The following is a 16,367-nucleotide window of genomic DNA, read 5'->3' as shown; positions in this document are numbered from 1 at the left end:
TTGAAACCGGCGGGGAGCACCCATGGGTGCGCCCTACGGAACCTATGGGAGCCCCCCGGGGAGGCGGAGGACGGGGAGAGCACGGGAGGTCCCAGCACCGGGGGGATGCCCCGCGGAGCCCCCCCCTGCCCCGGGCCAGGCTCGGCTCCTCCACGGGGGTCGCCCCCATGGCACCGATCGCCTGCGGGGCACCGGGGATGGCGGTGGCGGCGGTGATAGCGGGGAAGCAAAGCTCGGTGGCAGCGAGGAGTTAGAACCGGGGGGGCTGCGGCCATCACGGCCCGAGGGCGAGGAGTCCCGGAGGGGGCAATAAACGAGCCCCGGGACCGGGCTGGGCCAGGGAAGTGGTGGAGTCACCATCCCTGGGGGTCTTTAAAAGACGTTTAGCTGTAGAGCTTAGGGATATGGTTTAGTGGGGACTGTTAGCGTTAGGTCAGAGGTTGGACTCGATGAGCTTGAGGTCTCTTCCAACCTAGAAATTCTGTGATTCTGTGAGGCCGTGGGGCCCGGGCAGGCGCCGCTGTCTCCATGGAGACGGCGCCAGCGGCCGCCATTACGTGACGCGTGGAGCCTGCGGCCTAGGCCCTGCCCCGCCCGCTCCGGCTCCGGTTCCTCACGCGGCCGCCACCGCCACCAACACCACCGGCCCCCCGGTACCGTCCCCGTCCCCTCTCCGCCATGTCGGCCGCCTTCAAGAAGGCCGCCAAGTCCCGGCAGCGGCAGCACCGCGAGCGGGCCCAGGTGAGCGCCATCCCCCCGCTGCGGGCCGCCGGGCACCGGTGCGGCCCCTCGGGCCTCGCTGCCGGCGGCCCCTTCACCTTCTGCCCTGTTTTTCCCCGCAGCCCGCCTCTCGGAAGAAGCTGGGGCTGCTGGAGAAGAAGAAGGACTACAAGCTGCGAGCGGAGTGAGTCGGGGAGAGCCGGGAGGGAGCCCCCCAGGGTAGCAGCCCCCCGGGGGCTGCACGGTGGCCGGAGCCTCCACACACAGGCAGTGAGACGTGTGGCAAGTCCTCACGTCGTTATCCCTGCACATGACAAAGGAATTACAAGTTTTGTTTTCTGTTTTTAATGGCTGACCCCACAGAAGGCCCAGGAGGGCTAAGCTGGACAGTTGGGCAGCATGTGCTCCTGTTATTCCTCCACCACTTGCTGCTCAACACCATTTGTCTCCAGCTTTTTTGAGGAATAAGTTGTCAGGTTGAAGTCTGTTGGTGTCCAGCTTGGTACAGGGAGCCTTTTCTGCTGTATCACAGTGCTGAGCGTTGCTCTGAGGGACTCAGCATCTCCTCAGGGAACGTGGACATCGGGAAACACTGAACTGCTCTTGCTTTTTTTTCCAGGGACTATCACAAGAAGCAAAATGCCCTCAGAGCGCTTCAGAAGAAAGCTCTGGACAAGAATCCTGATGAGTTTTATTTTAAGATGATAAACACACGGCTCAAGGTAAGAAACTACCTTCAGGTGGGATTACACTGTGGCTCCAAGGGACAAGTTATGTTTTTTAATTTACAAATTAGTAAACAAAATACAGACTTACCTTGGTGCCATGGAAGTTTAAGTACTGTGTTCCATCTGTTTTTAGGACGGAGTTCATGTAATTAAGCAGCCAAAGGATGAAGTGACTCCTGAACAGGCAAAATTGATGAAGACACAGGATATTAAGTATGTGGAAATGAAAAGAGTGGCAGAAGCCAAGGTAATACTTCACTTTTTCAATGTTTTCCATTTTGCCCAGAATTGTTTTCACTATTTTTTTCCTTCCTTTGGGGAGGGGTTGCTGATGGTGATAGATATTGTGTTTATGTTCAGAGAAGTCTGGGTTATGTAATACTTGAAATTATAGATGGAAATGTCAGTGGAGCTTGGTGTATAGAACGTACAGAAAACTACTAAAAACTATACTGTAAATTATTATAAAACATGGCATTTTTTAATGTAAATTTCAGACACTAAACATGTACCTTGTTTCTCATCTATATAGAGCTGAGGATTATTGTTGCTGAAGTGGGTAAACAGTAGAAATCTGACTTCTAAACAGCTAAACATTCTAAACAATGCTCTAATGTTGATTCATACGCTATCACTACAAATAAAGAATTAAAGTCAGCTTGGGATATTCCTTCATATCTTCGCTAATCAAAATCAAAGTAATCCTTGAATTGAAATCCTTTCAATTTTGTCTGCCATACAGATAACATACTGTTGTTTTGAAAATTGGTTTGTACATATTTGGTTGGGCAATATCAGAAATTACCTTGACTTGAAAAGAGGACATGTATATAAATTTTTTTTAAATGCATCTGGTTTAAGAAGTATTAAAGTATTCAGATGCTCGTAAACTTGAGAAGCAAACAGGAATTCACTTCAAGGATATATCATTCACCTTGTTACATGTTTGGCAAAACTGAGGTTACCTTTTCTTTCCTGCAGAAAATCGAAAGGCTGAAGTCCGAGCTCCATCTGCTGGATGCTGAGGGGAAGCAGCCCAACAAGCACGTGTTCTTTTTTGATACTAAAAAAGAAGGTAAGATTTAAATGGGCTCTACTGGACGTTTTTGTTTGTTTCAGGCTGTGTAAAAAGTATAAAGCAGTAAGGTGCTTTCTTTATGCTATTATTATAAAAGATTTTTTTATTTCAGGATTAATATTTCAGGTGCTCTGTAAATTGATACCTAGAGAAGACCTCAGTTCTGCAGGAGCTATGTTGCTGGGGTTCTCTCTGCTGCTGACTGTACATATGCTACATGCTGGGAAGGTTTGCTGAGCATCAGTCCAAAAAGTCTTGAGTTTATTCCTTTTTTATTATTTATAGTTGAAGAGTTTGATATTGCAACTCATCTGAACACTGTTCCAGAACTAGTAGATAGAGTCTACAACCGACCGACCATTGCAACATTGCAGAAAGAGACACTGAAAGGAGCTACTGATCCTGTCCATTTAAAGGTAGTTTGTGCTACCCACTATTTTACTGCAGACATCTTTTTTTTTTTTTTTTTTTATATATATATACAATAAGCACTAAGAAGGGTTATTTGGACCACTGTGCAAGAGAAAAAAAACATGTTGTCTTTCACCAATTTTTATTGGTGAAACAAGGCTGTAGTGGACATCACTTAACCATCAAGTACCGGGAGACTGCAGTCGAATCTTCTCTTGGACCAATGCAGAGAACTTGTTCAGTTGTATCCCAGCTCACTGTGGATTATAAGTCAAGAGTTGCGAAGGTTGGGCCAGAACAGCATGGTATATACCTGATGAGGTAGTTCCCTACCTCCTGCTTACACAATCAGCTTTGGTTTTAATGTTTTAATATTACAGCACCTCTGTCCTAGAAGTAGCTAAGCTTGGCTTTAACACCATAAATACATCTTAATTAGTTTAGATATTGGGCAGTTCTTTAAGCTGAAGTCAGTGTGTGTAAGGTAAAAATAAACTTGTCTTAAACTGCCGATTGGTAAATTTGTAACCTGTTGTTTTCTGAATCAGATGTCAGATAACAAACACCCTGTGGTCCCTTCCATTTTGCCAACTTTCTTGGTTTGGCTTGTCAGTAAAGCAGTTGGACGAGTTGTAGGCTGACGAGTTTTCTCTTCTAAATGTCTGAGTCATATTGTAAGCATGTTGGGATCTGTTCTCCTTAATTTAATTACTTAAATCACACCTGCAATAATACCATTTTTTGTGCTGGGAAAACCATCAGCTCTTAGTAGGTAAACATGATCAAACAAGCTGCATTTTGGGAGGCCTCTGTGCAATTTCTAAGCACTTCAGGAATTGGTCTCTGGCCTTTTTTTCCTCTGAATAAACATTTGTGGCTTTTCCTTATGGAGCTAAGTGCTGTCTTGCACTCAACACTGAAATTAAGAGGAGTTATGAAACTGAAATTCCAGCTGCTTACTAAACAGAGTTCCAAAGCTAAGTTAAAAGATGTGTGGTGGGTTTTCTTTGCTTGCTTTTTTCTTTAGTTTGGACTTAGGAGATTAAAAGAAGTATGAAGAATGAAGTCCTAACTAGAAAACAGCTAGTATGAGAATCAAGATGTTATATGGTTTGCTGAAATCTGACCACAGAACTAAAGCAGAATTGTTTTATATGGCTGAAATGTAAAAAATGTTTGTGAGGTCTCAGAATAGGTCAGCTGTAAACTGTAGCGTCTTGTTCCTCTCTCTTAAAAATGCTTTTTTCTTCTCCAGAAATTAGACCAGCAAAGGAAGAACCAGTATGACCTCCTGAAGCAGCGCATTGAGCGAGAAAAGAGCATGTTCGTTATTGCACAGAAAATCCAGACGCGTAAAGATCTTTTGGTGAGGGATTTAACTGGTTCTTTGGATCTTTTGTTAAAGTTGCTAGGTCTAGCTCTATACCTGAGTTTCTTTTATTTATACTGACACTTTTAGGCAACTCCTAAAAATAAGCAATCTTCTTTTAAAATGGAGAAAGCAAGGAGATGATTCCATGAAGCATTCCAGTTGTGACATGTCTGATGTATTTGCTAGTCCAGCTCTATCACATCAGCAAGAACAAAGATTCAGCTCTTGAAATGATGTACAGTCTCTTCTAAAATACTGTTGTTGTTGTCACCTCTCAAGTATTAAAAAGCAGCAGAGGGAAGAAAGCAGTTCTCTAGGTTACAAGATCTTAAAAACCCAGTGACCAAAAAAATTATTTGTCTCAATGGGGCTTGCTGTTCACTGGTGCTTGTGAACAAAACAGATTGTGCCTGACAGACTAGAGACAGAAAGAGCAGATGGAAATAAAATTCCCACCTAAACAGTGGGAAGTGACCATTTTTAACTAATGACTTGTCAGTCCCAGACAGGGACTTCAGGATTTTTTTTTCCCTTGTTACATGACAGCAGATCGAGTAATTTTTTTTCCCTTTTTTTTTCTTCCAGGACAAAACTCATAAAGTAAAGGTGAAGAAAGAGACAACGAATAGTCCAGCTATTTACAAATTCAAATATCAACGGAAACGTTAACCATTTCATTGAAAAATTACAGTCTCTGGTTAGAAAGAGGACTCTCCATAAGAAGAAGTACTGATATACTGCCAGTATCAGTTCGGTTTTCATTGCAGCCTAGTGCTTTGTTAAAATAAATTACTGTGGGCCTGCAGTAGCCATAAATATATTTTATCTAATTAATTGATTAATAAATCAAGGAGTTTGTTCTCGTGGTATTTACAATGGGAAGCCACAAGAGGTGCCTAACAGTTCTAGTAATACTTACCATAAACAATCTTTGAAAAGTCAAGGTCAAAATGAAGAGACCAGGAAATTAGCTGCACATGAACAGGAACGGTGTGCCAGGATTTCTGTTACTTTCACATCTTGGGCCGGTGGACCATGGCATGGCCAAAACCACAAGATCTCAGAACAGCTTTTTTCTTAAAGCTATCTTTTCAAGCAGGTTAAAGTTCAATTATCTTTTTAATCACTATTTTTGCCCCACATCCTGCTTTGATTTGTTTTGCTTTATCTACCTGCACAAAGTATTTCACTTAGGAGGTGAAAGGCACTGCTAATTTTAGGCACCATTATTAGCCAAAGACTTCTGGAATGATGCTAGAAGCAGGGAATTGGTTTTGCAGTGTACAAAAGAGAAAAACAACTCATCCTCGATGAACAATTTTTGTAGCTGAGTGCACATAGCTGTGATTATCTTCTCTGGTACCTTACAAGAGGGCAGTGCCTGCACATCGCCAGATTTCAAGTGTGACTACTAAGTCTGACCAGAGAAGCAATACTGAGATTTATACACAGGGAGAGACAATACAAGAGCCAAATGTAGGACAAAAGTTTGTCCTGTTTGTTTATGTTACACTTATTGCAATGCTGGTAGTTAGAAGGGGGGTTCAGCTGAGAACAATGAAGACACAGCCTTGAGTGTCCTGGAGCAGTTCAGGCAAGTTAAGAGAGCCTGGGCGTAAACATTCCTTTTCTTATCTCTCTCACTTGTGGTACAACTGCCAATAATAAGCACATGCCCATGCAAGATGGTCAGAAAAAAAGTTCTTCTCAAGCCCTTCCCATTCAGGAGTTCTCCTATCTTCCCTTAGCTAACCATGACTAGTTTTTAGGTGCTGAAATACAGCCTCGGTGTGGCAGCAGCAGATGTTGTTGCTGCCATTGCAAAGATTCCAAAGCTAGTGAGAAGCGTGGGGTAATATTCTTTTTCCCCAGGGAAGCAGTCTGGGAAGGGCTACGCTTTGCTCTTTAAAAGCAGCTAGGACACTTCCATACAGAACATGAAGTTTCACTGATAACACCGTAACACGACTAGCATCGAGCAGGAAGAAAAACCACAAACACTACACCCCTAAAATAAATAAATAAAAAAAAGCTTTCTCCTTTTCCTTCCTCGTAAGAAATTGCACCCGTAGGAGAGCCGAGGAGCTTTTTTTCCCCCTTGAAAATTATGTCTCTTCGTTGGGGGAGAACGCGAAGGGAAGCAGGGGGAGCCCGGCAGAGGGCAGCAGCGCCCCGCGGCAGGGGCCGGGCTCCCCCCGGCCACCGGTGCCTGCTCCAGCAGGTGCCTGCCCGGAGCTGCGAGCCCTGCTCCGGAGTTAAGGGAAACACCTTGTTCCAGCTGCTGCTGGCAAAAGAACAGCCGGGTTTCGTTATTTTAAGGTTTCCAGACTCCAAGCCTACTCAGAGCAGCTAACAGAAGAGCAGGCTTAGTTGCTTTGTTATTTTTGGTAAATCTGAAGGTTTTATAAGCATAATTTCTTGACCTTGAAAATTTAAGTTAAAATTCAGAGGAATGAAAAGCATGATAGATTAAAAAAAAAAATAATAAAAATAGAGCTCACCTATGGTTTTGGGACCTGTTAGTTATTTTGAAAATGTACACCAGCATCCCGAGTACACTGGCTGGGGGTCTTTGAAGTAAAATCTTTGAGATTTAAGTGAAGAACCATTTGATCCTTATCCCTGATTAATTTTACCTACATCGAGAGAGTTGCTGAAAAGGATGGGAAAGAAAAATAGCAATTCCATGGGAAGACAGTGAAGGAATTGCTGCCAGGCAGGAGCTGAAAAGCAGCAAGGGGAACAGCTGATGCCCTGGTGCTTGTCCTGGTGCTCCAAGTGCCTGCTGTGCTCTGATCCCCTTGGTAGACCAAGTGTTGCAATGGGCACAAATGACCTAATTCCTGGAAGAGAGCCATCGCCTCCCAGTAAAGGAGAGAGATATTACAGGATACATCAGGTAGCTGTGAGGCTCTGAGCAGTCCTCACCATGGCAAATCCTAGGGCGAGTGCCATAACCCTAGTTCTGGTGCGATTCCTTCTCTGCCTGCCAGCATGCAGGAGCTGCAAGCTTTAGGTAAAAATGCAATAACTTCATGGTCTCTACAGGATTTACAGAGTAAAAGTGGTGCCTGTTCTGGGTTCCTTTTCCCTGTGAAACTATGAAAGTCTTAAAAAGCAACTCCGGCACTGTCACATCCAAGCAGACTTCTTGATGGACCCTGAGTACAAAAGCCTGGGTACAAACGCAGCCACCAGCAGAGCAGCTCATCATTGTGTGGTCACAGACTGAAAGGAGATGCTGGCTCCAGTGTATGAACAGATCACTGACTGCCTGCAGGACTTTGTGGGTGATGACCAGAGAGCTTCCACCTCAACAGATAGGGCTGACCCGCACCTACTGCCCCACAAAGCCTACCATCTTTTCCCACCAAAAAAATAAACTAATCTCAAAGAGCAAACCCTCTTATGATGGGCATCCAACAGTTGTCTTTGTGTTTCACAGCAGTGCTGTAGCTCAGTGTCCAGAGAAACGTTCAGGCTGTTACTGCTGAAAATGGCATCGCAGATTAAATGCTATCTTTTGGTGCCAAGACCTTTTTTTTTTTTTTTTTCAGGCTGCCAGAGAAAAAAAAAAGAATCCATGTATCAGGCAGGCAATACTAGAAACATCTTATAGGCCTATCATGACACTTGGTTGGGGTCACAGTACGCAGGTTGTCCAGACTCAGGCAAGATTAACTCACACTGGGGTGGATGAAAGAGCTGCTAGGATGCAGGGGGGCAGTGGGTATGCCTTACAAACAAGGCTAGGGCTTGGCTCTTTCAGCCAAGCAAGGTAAAGGCAATACATGTGCCTTAAGAAGCAAACAGCATGAAGTGTACAGCAGCAAGAAGACCTGTCACCGACACAAGCATGTTGGAACTGCCCAGGAACAAATTTGGGCTGGAAATCATGTTTTCACAGAGTTCTGGAAAAGCCTCTGGATAAGCAAGCACATCTTTTGTGATGAGGGCTTATGGGACACTTGGGTCAGCCACAGGCCCAGCAGCTTGCCCTAGCGGACCAAGCCCTGCCCTACAGGGCACCCACCGGGATCTTGCTCCTGATGACACCCAAAGCCCTCCCCTTGGTCATCCTAAAGCACTGAAATCCTTCCGCAAGTGACTGGGAAGAGCCAGTACCTGACCCAAACCCAATACCTTACCCAAACTCTCTGCCCACGTGGCCACAACGTGAGACCTGAAGAACCCCACAGGTTCCCACCGTCCTCTAGCGGGGCCCCGGTGGGTGATGACCAGGACAGCCTGCAGCTATTTTCTGCTTGTGGTAATTACAGTATCAAAAGCCAAACCAACAGGTTCTTTAGCAAGGTGATTCCCCGCAGCTTGCAAGATACAGATATCAAAATACCCCACAGATTCACAGCCCAGGTTCCAGGTGACTCAGGATAATATTGTGCCGTATAATAATTTCATGTAATTCCTTGTTCATGCTGAAGAACTCAATTGATAATGACTGTCTATAAAAGTTAATAGCAGGCTACATTAAAATGCTTGTAGAATTATCTCTAGGCAGCTGCAACAGTATATTACTAGCAGGAGGCCTATCAGCAGCCCTTCAGCTTCAAGGTTTGTTTCCCGGAGGTCCCAATTTTGGGGCCTGGAGCAGACTGGGGAGCAGCATGGTGGGGTCTCACCCTTTTCAAGGTAGCAAAGCCAGCAGCCAACATGCTCGCGGGGCTACTGATGGCTCTGTGACAGCAGTGGTGCTCTGCAGCATCTGGAGGGATGCTCGGACCCCAGGGCCCTACTCTGAGCTCCCAGGAAGGAGGCTCCCATCCCAGCACCCCACCACCCACACCAACTGGTGCGTCCCACGCAGCATCACCCATCTTGTGCCCAGCCACCAGGCAGGATGGGGTCCCTCGAAGCTCCAACACTTCAAAGCTGCTTGGCCCCGTGCCCCATCCAGGTGCTGCTGCTGCAGGATGGTGCCCCAGGCGTGGGGACGTGGGCATCTCCAGCTGGCAGGACCGGCTGCCCCGACTGCCACCAGGCTCTGCTGTCCCACGGCGAGGTTCAGCTGAGGTGACTGGCCCAAGGGAACGAAGGAGAAGAGGGTGGCGGAGCTCCTCGCCCAGCAGGAGCAGCTTCACAGCAGGGAGTGGGAAGAGCAGGATGTAAATCAGGAAGGACTAATTGCTGCTCCACGCAGCTCACCTAAACCTCTCCTTTCCAGAGGCTCCTTGCCCACCCAGACCATCCCTGCCTGGTTGAGGCATTGCCCCAGAGCCTGCACGCAGCCCCCGCATCCCTCCCCAAGTCCAATTACAGAGGGGATCACCTAAATACAAACCTGCTGCCTCTGCTGGGAGAAGCCCAGCATAAGAACAGGCCAAGCCCTTCCAAGGTGAAAACAGCAAATATTTGCTTTGCCTTCTCTACGGTTACGTACCAAGAGCTTTCAGAGCCTCGAGAGAAGCCAGGTGAGCAGCACCGCTCTGAGCAGGAAGGAGCCCATTATTTAGTGAGAACATATTCCCAGGATGTCCCTGGCTTGGCAGACCTAAGGACTGAAATAGTAAGTTAGTGCATATAGATTATCATTTACCGAAGCACAAGCCCTGATGCACCTTTCTAGGGAAGCTCTAATTTATTATGCATTGTCATTAGCTGCAGCAGGCAGCAGGGCCTTCATTAGAGCTAGAGTTAAGGTCTGTTTTGGCTGCCTCATCAGCATCAGTGAACTGCGTCCCTGCGAGGTTTGATACAATTTAATTAACCTAATTAAAAGCTCTGATTGCAGAGATGATTGGGGTAGAGCCAGCAGCAACTGCATATTTATAACGAGCTGGAAGGTGTGGGACTGGAGCCAAATGATATGCATCTCTAATGAGCTGGTGCTATTGAAGTGTGGATTTGGAACACTAACATTTATTTTTGGCAACAATGGCCAGTTTATCTTCATGATAGAAACGATCACAGCTTGATCGCAGGGAGCAGGGAGCTCTGCACAGTGCTCCCTGGGCCTCCACAGCCGGGGGGAGCCCTCCCCCAGCACCCCCAGCACCCCCAGCTCCCCCTGGCCCCCAGCACACTGCAGGCAGCCCCTTGGGGTGCACTAACCCCAAACCACAGCCCTAGATAAGGCAGGTGGGAGATACCAGCAGGATCCCCATCCCCAGCACAAGGAACCCAGCACCATTACACCAGGCACCCCACACCCAAATCCTCTGCAGAGCAACCAGACCTCAAGCACCACAAAAAAATAAATAAATAAACCCCTTTTCCCTACACCTTACCTGATCCCAGCACCCAGGGCAGGGGCTTTAAAGCTTCTGCTGCCCTGGCTGATTGGGCTGCTGGGGCTCGTAAGTGCCAGCACCTGGCCCAGGAGGTCTGTGGGTTCCCTTTCTCCTCCTGTTTGAAGACAGAGATGGGGGATGCGTGTCCTGGTGGAGGCACCCTGCCTGTCCTTGTCCCCGGTGCAGGCAGCACCCGTTGTGCTCCCGGGCATTGCTGCTGAGCCAGAGCCCCTCTGCCCCTGTGGGACTGGCAGTGAGGTGGGGGCTGCATCCCATGGGTGCCCCCAGCACCCACATCCCCAGTGTGGGGTCAGGGTGCTGTGGGATCCTGGGGTCAGCACGCCCTGTGGCAGCAGCAGGCCGTCCCTGCGAGGCTGCCGAGCCACTTGGAAAATTTGATCCACGCTAATTATGCTGAAAGGAGCCCTTCTGATAACGAGGATGAAATGGAAGCATAGATAATACTCCTCTCTGAGTGCCATTAATCTTTAAAACTGGAACAATAAGTGAAAACACTGCGGGGCATATGAAGCAAGGTGTGATTCACATCTGCTCCTCCGTGGCCGCCGCCTGATTTATTGGCGCACGGCGATTTTCCTGCACAGTTTCAACAGCGCTGCATTACATAACACCACGGACTGTTTTGCTTGCCTTTATCAATCAAAATATCTCCTCCATGTCCTTCTCCCCAGCCCAGCCCAGGAGACCTCTGGACAAGTCCCCCCCAGACACCTCCCGATGCCCTCCCGATGCCCTCCCGGGACAGCAGGGACGAGGTTCCTGCGCTCCCCCTGTCCCCTGCCACCCGGCCGTGCCACATCTATCTTCATGTTTGACGCCTTTCATTTTCAAATGGCTCTCTCTGGGATTTGCTTTCTTTTATTTAAATTGTGGATTTGCCGCAGTGACCTTTTTGCCGGCTACGAGGAGAGGTGGGCAGCAGCTTCCCATGGCAGCCCCACGAAGTCTGCTGACCTGGGGCTTTGAGCAAGTTCAAAGCCTTGCTTGCCTCTGCCTTTTGGCCATAGCCCTCAACAGAGCCTTTAGATGGATTTTTTTTTCACCCGCTTGACTGGGAAGACATCATCAGAGACATTTCCCCTCTCAGGCTTTTTAATATTTACACTGACTTTGTGAACAGATAATATATTCCTCTCTCTTCTGCCTTGAAGAAGCTGGCGCTCCTCCTCGCAGCGCAGGCGGGGGAAGCGGTGGCTGCCGTGTGCAGGCTGCCCTGGGAGCCCAGGTGGAAAGGTCTGGGGGGAGGCAGAAGGCTCTGGGTCACTCCTGCAGCCCACGGCACCATCCCAGGGCAGCCCTGCTGAGCCCCCATCTCCTGCTGCACTGAGGGAACGATGCCATCAGCCAAACCGTGACCTCCAGGGTGGAGAAAGGAAAAGCCTCTCCAGTGCTTGGCATTTGCACTTGGGCATAGCCTCCTTCCTCGCCTCTCACCTGGTGAGCACCTCAACCACGGAGCCGCGTGAGCAGCATCCAGGAGCGGTGGATGGAGGCTTCAGGGAACTGCTTCCTGGCACAGAAAGCCTCTGGGTGAGGTACAGCCTCCCATCCCACCAAAACCCAAGCTCACTGGGGCAAAAATCCATCCTCACTTGTGGAGACAACAGGACAGGGTCCCAGAGCAGGAGATGGGCTTACTCTGCCCTCCTGCTGCAGGCAAGGCAGAGCTCCCTGCTCCCTCGCAGTGCCACAGGGCTGCTCGATGAAGAATCATAGCCCAGGCAGCCACTGAGCTCATGGCCAGGTGGGATGGCTGTAGAGGTCCCCATGGTGCTGCAGAAGGGGACCTGGGGGCTTCTGCAGGTGGCCCAAGGTGGCCCTTAGGTGGGTTGGCGTGTGACAGGCGCGGTGAGGCGCACAGCTGCGCGGGGGGTCACATTTTTTCAGTCCTGTGTTGCCCCAGCAAACAAATGTCCCAGGATGCAGACAATAATGTTTTTATGAGACTCTAAATTCTAGCCTCAAACGCTCTTTGTAGTGGACTAATAGCCAACACGTGGCCCTTCGTCTCATGCTGAACTTTTGTGGTCCTGCAAGGGAAGAAAAGGCCCTGGTGAGCATTTACACTGAGCACTTTGTTCTCCCAGATTTGTAGAGCAGAGAGAATAATGTATTGAGACTCTCAGCCCGTGCCAGTTTGGCTTCATTTGTCCTTCTGAACTTGCCCTGAGAGATAATGTTTCCTTCTAATCTGCTGCCGTCCACCTACAGCAGGGACCCAGCGAATAATTCCCCCAAACAAGCCTTTATTCTTAAGGCCCTATCTGGCCCTAACCCCTTCTCCCCCTTACAGAGTAATTGTTGTGTTCATTACATGATAATAGCCCGAGCTGTATTCCAGCCCACACTCGCCATGGCCACACAAACGAGGTTCAGGCCGTGCGGCTTTCAGGGGAATGCTGCTCATTTGGCATTATTTGAAGGAATGTGCCGGGCAGCCGAGCACCAGGCACGCTCTCCTCGCCAGCCTGCCTGCGTCAAATCGCCCGTCAGATGTGGTGAGAAACCAGCACAGCCTCCAAAAAGCCAATTTTTTTTTTTTTTGTTTTGTACCCACACGTGATAATCAATGTCTGTTGTACTCCGGTGGGAAGGAGGCCCAAGGAAGAGGAAACACCTCGTAAGTCTCCGGTTAATGGAACAAATCTTTTCTATTCTTTCCTGCGCAGGTACTTATGTCACCCTTTCACAATGATATTTTAATAAGCCTGTGTAAGCCTCACAAATTGCCCTTTATATCTGTAGGAGATGGGAAGCTCCAGGGGATGAGCAATGTACGCAGCGAACGCACAGGAAACCCATTACCCCGCCTGCTCCTCCAAGCTGCTCACTAGGTGCAGCCGAGAAGGGTGCCGGGGGTGCCCCTCTGAGCACCCCAGGGAAATGTCCCGGGAAATATCCTCTGCTGCAGGGGGATTTCAGCAACACCAGCCCTGGCTGCGTGGTGCCTCACTGGACAAAGCTAAGCCGGGGGCAGATCCTGTGGCCTTGGTCCTGGCTCTTCTCGTGGCTCAGGGTCACCCTCCAATACCTGCCTGGAAGGCTGGGGAAATGTCAGCCATCACGTCCTACTGGCCCTAAACCTTTTAGTGTGTCCTTATTGAGGGAACCTGCCTGCCCCAAGGACCGATTGCCATTTACTGCCACCTAACAAGCTGGTGGCACCCACACGTGCATGGATGCGAGTGTCACACCACACGTCCCAGCTGCCCAATTACCTGGGTGCAGGGTGAACACCTGCACTTGTGCCTGTTTGTGCACACAAGTGTGTTTAGGAGCATGCAGGCAGGGGATGGGTGCTGGGCACAGCCCATGAAGGCTGCTCCCAGACTGGGCTGTGCTGGGTGGGAGGCTTCTTACCATGAAGTGAAGGAAAAAACAGGTTAATGCACAACACATGTGTGCGAAACCACACAGGGATCCATCACACGTGGCCATGCAGGATTTCTGACATTGCAAAGCAGTGGTAAAAAAGCACAGAAAGGCACAGGCACAGCCTTGGCTTCCTCACTCCATGCTCAGCACCGCAGCCCCTGCAAAGCTCTGCCTTCCCCAAACCTTCCCTCTGCCCGGCTAACCCCTGACCCTGGGGATGAGCCCCTGCCCCACTGCTGGGGCTGCTTTCCAGCCACAAGCAGAGCCACGAGGGTGCTCAGGACAGCCTGTCCCGAGAGAGAGAGCGCTCCTAAAAACCTGAGCGGGATCGGCAGTGTCCTTTGTGTATCACGAGGCTGGGCTGCTGCCAAATTCCTCTGCACCCACTGCCTCTATTAAACACGTCAATCATTTCTTGGCAGCCCAAGCCCCAGCGAAGAGTCGAGAGGCAACTTCAGACGGTTGGGCTGCTTTCATTAAAAGGTGAAAAACACACGCTGAGCACAAGCAGAGGCTGAGCTCTGCCCGCATGGAGAGCAGGGCTGCAGAGCCCTTCATGCTGGGGAGGGGAAAAAAGCAGCAGAGGGCAGCCCTTGGTGTGGGCAGTGGCTCGCAGCATCCCCCGGGACCTGCTGTGGCATCCTCCCAGGTGGCAGTGCTGGCAGCAGGGCCCTTGGGAACAGAACAGGAAAGTCTGGGTGACTCAAAGGTTCCTGGCATGGGAGCAGTGGAACCCAGTGAGTGCAGCTGGAGAAGAGCCCGCGGGCAGGGACCCACTGGGGCAGCCGGGGACAAGGGGCTGGGAGCACCCGTGGGAAGCCAGGGGACTGGGGACAGGGCCACCGGGCAGCGATGGGTCCTGCAGAGGTGAGAGCAGGAGCTGCAGCTTTTCCTGGTCCAGAGGGAGAGAAGAAAAGGGCTTTGCAAAGCCCAGCCACTGCAGGTGGGCTCAGCAAGCGTACAGCCCCCAGAGCACTGCACTCTGCCTGAGGGTCGAGGTCCTTTGCAGCCACCAAGCCAGGGCCAGTGAAGTGCCCCCTATGTGCCCACACTGCCTCCTGGGGCTCCCTGAGAGCCCCTTCCCCAAGGCTGAGCCCCCACACGTGGCTGAGCACCGTGCTGAGCCCACCCCAGCAGCTCTCATCTCCACGCCGGCTGCTCCTCGTCCTCCCTTTGCCTCTCCCTGCTCACACACTTGCTTTGATCTTCCCTCCAGGGGCTTGCTGCTAAAAATTAATGTTTTGTGGACGTTGCTGCCCGTGGCTTGAGCGATGGCTTTCCTCCTGCAGGCAGCAGCTCGCACAGCTCCCCAGGGACCCTCGTGCTGCGAGCTAAGCCCAGGGGCCAAAACCCTGCAGGCTCCTCACACCTCGGTTCGGGATGGGCTGGGACCTGTGCCTGCAGCGTGGAGCTGAAGCTGGGGAGCTGCGGCCGTGCCCCAGCCTCCTGGCTGTCCCAGGGCATGGGGCGTGAGGACAGGTTGGGAGCTGGGCGAGCCCAGCCTGGGAACTGTCCCCTCTCGGTCCCGCCGGGCGTTGGGGAGGGAAGGATGCAGCGCCCGGGGCCGCGGGGTGGGTGCAGCAGGAAGTCGGGCTTGCCGAGCTGGGTGTGGAGCATGTGGGGATGCTTGTCTGGGCTCCCGGAGCATTTTCCAAACACTTTAATTACAGTGATTTATATGGCAAAAGTGTGGGGGCGAGAGCTTGGGAAAGGCATTAGCAGGTTTGTTCCGAGGCTCTAATCAGAGGACGGTGATGTAGGGCGGCGCGGGGGGGATCGCGCTGGGGCCATACATTTACCTCTAGCTCTGCTGGCCTGAATTGTGGCATCGGGACAAGTTTGGAGGATGCAGAGCCTTCCTGCTGTGCCAGGGGTTTGCTCGCTGCATCCCTGAGACCTCAGTACAATGCGTGCTCCTGCAGGGACCAGCACCAGGAGTGCCACTAGCGCCCTGCACTGCTCCCCAGCCAAGGTCTGCAAGGTCTTCCCCACCACCAGCTGGGCCAAACCCCCTTCTCTCAACCCTCCATCATGTTAAATAAGTTCACACACACCCCAACCCCCAGTTTGCTGCAGCGTGCTGGCAACAGAAACAGCAGCTCCCCAAGCCCAGCAGCCGGGAGAGCGCTGTAGGGCTGCAGAGCTCACTCTGAAACCTCAGTCCCCCCAGCCTGGCTTGCTCCAAGGAGACTGTCACTCCTCCAGCATCCTAATTACTCCAGAGGAAGCACGAGAAACATCGGGCTGCTGTCCTGGCTGGTGGCAGCAGCGAACAGCCTGGCCCTGGGCGAGCCACGGCCATCAGCTGGGCGGCTCTGACCCCCTGAGCGGCCACCGGGCACGGCCCCGGCAGGGTGGCCTGAGCCCACGTCACCTCTGCTGCATCTCTGTTCCTTGGCTTGCTTTCTGATAAA

General features: G+C 50.6%; 1 protein-coding gene across 1 annotated transcript; it reads left to right on the top strand.

The window, feature by feature from the left end:
• The first annotated feature begins 566 nt into the window (after nucleotides 1–566).
• UTP11 (UTP11 small subunit processome component) lies at nucleotides 567–5,129 on the top strand. The gene is made up of 8 exons (XM_032202192.1): nucleotides 567–741; nucleotides 843–904; nucleotides 1,340–1,442; nucleotides 1,582–1,695; nucleotides 2,430–2,523; nucleotides 2,812–2,942; nucleotides 4,193–4,303; nucleotides 4,895–5,129. The coding sequence occupies exons 1-8, from the start codon at nucleotides 679–681 to the stop codon at nucleotides 4,976–4,978; spliced, it is 762 nt and encodes a 253-aa protein (XP_032058083.1). The 5' UTR covers nucleotides 567–678; the 3' UTR covers nucleotides 4,979–5,129.
• The last annotated feature ends 11,238 nt before the right edge of the window (nucleotides 5,130–16,367 follow it).

The sequence above is a fragment of the Aythya fuligula genome, chromosome 23, assembly GCF_009819795.1.
Source record: "Aythya fuligula isolate bAytFul2 chromosome 23, bAytFul2.pri, whole genome shotgun sequence".
Taxonomy (NCBI): domain Eukaryota; kingdom Metazoa; phylum Chordata; class Aves; order Anseriformes; family Anatidae; genus Aythya; species Aythya fuligula.
The sequence above is the reverse complement of the archived record's forward strand: the minus strand, read 5'-3'. Positions and strand labels throughout refer to the sequence as shown.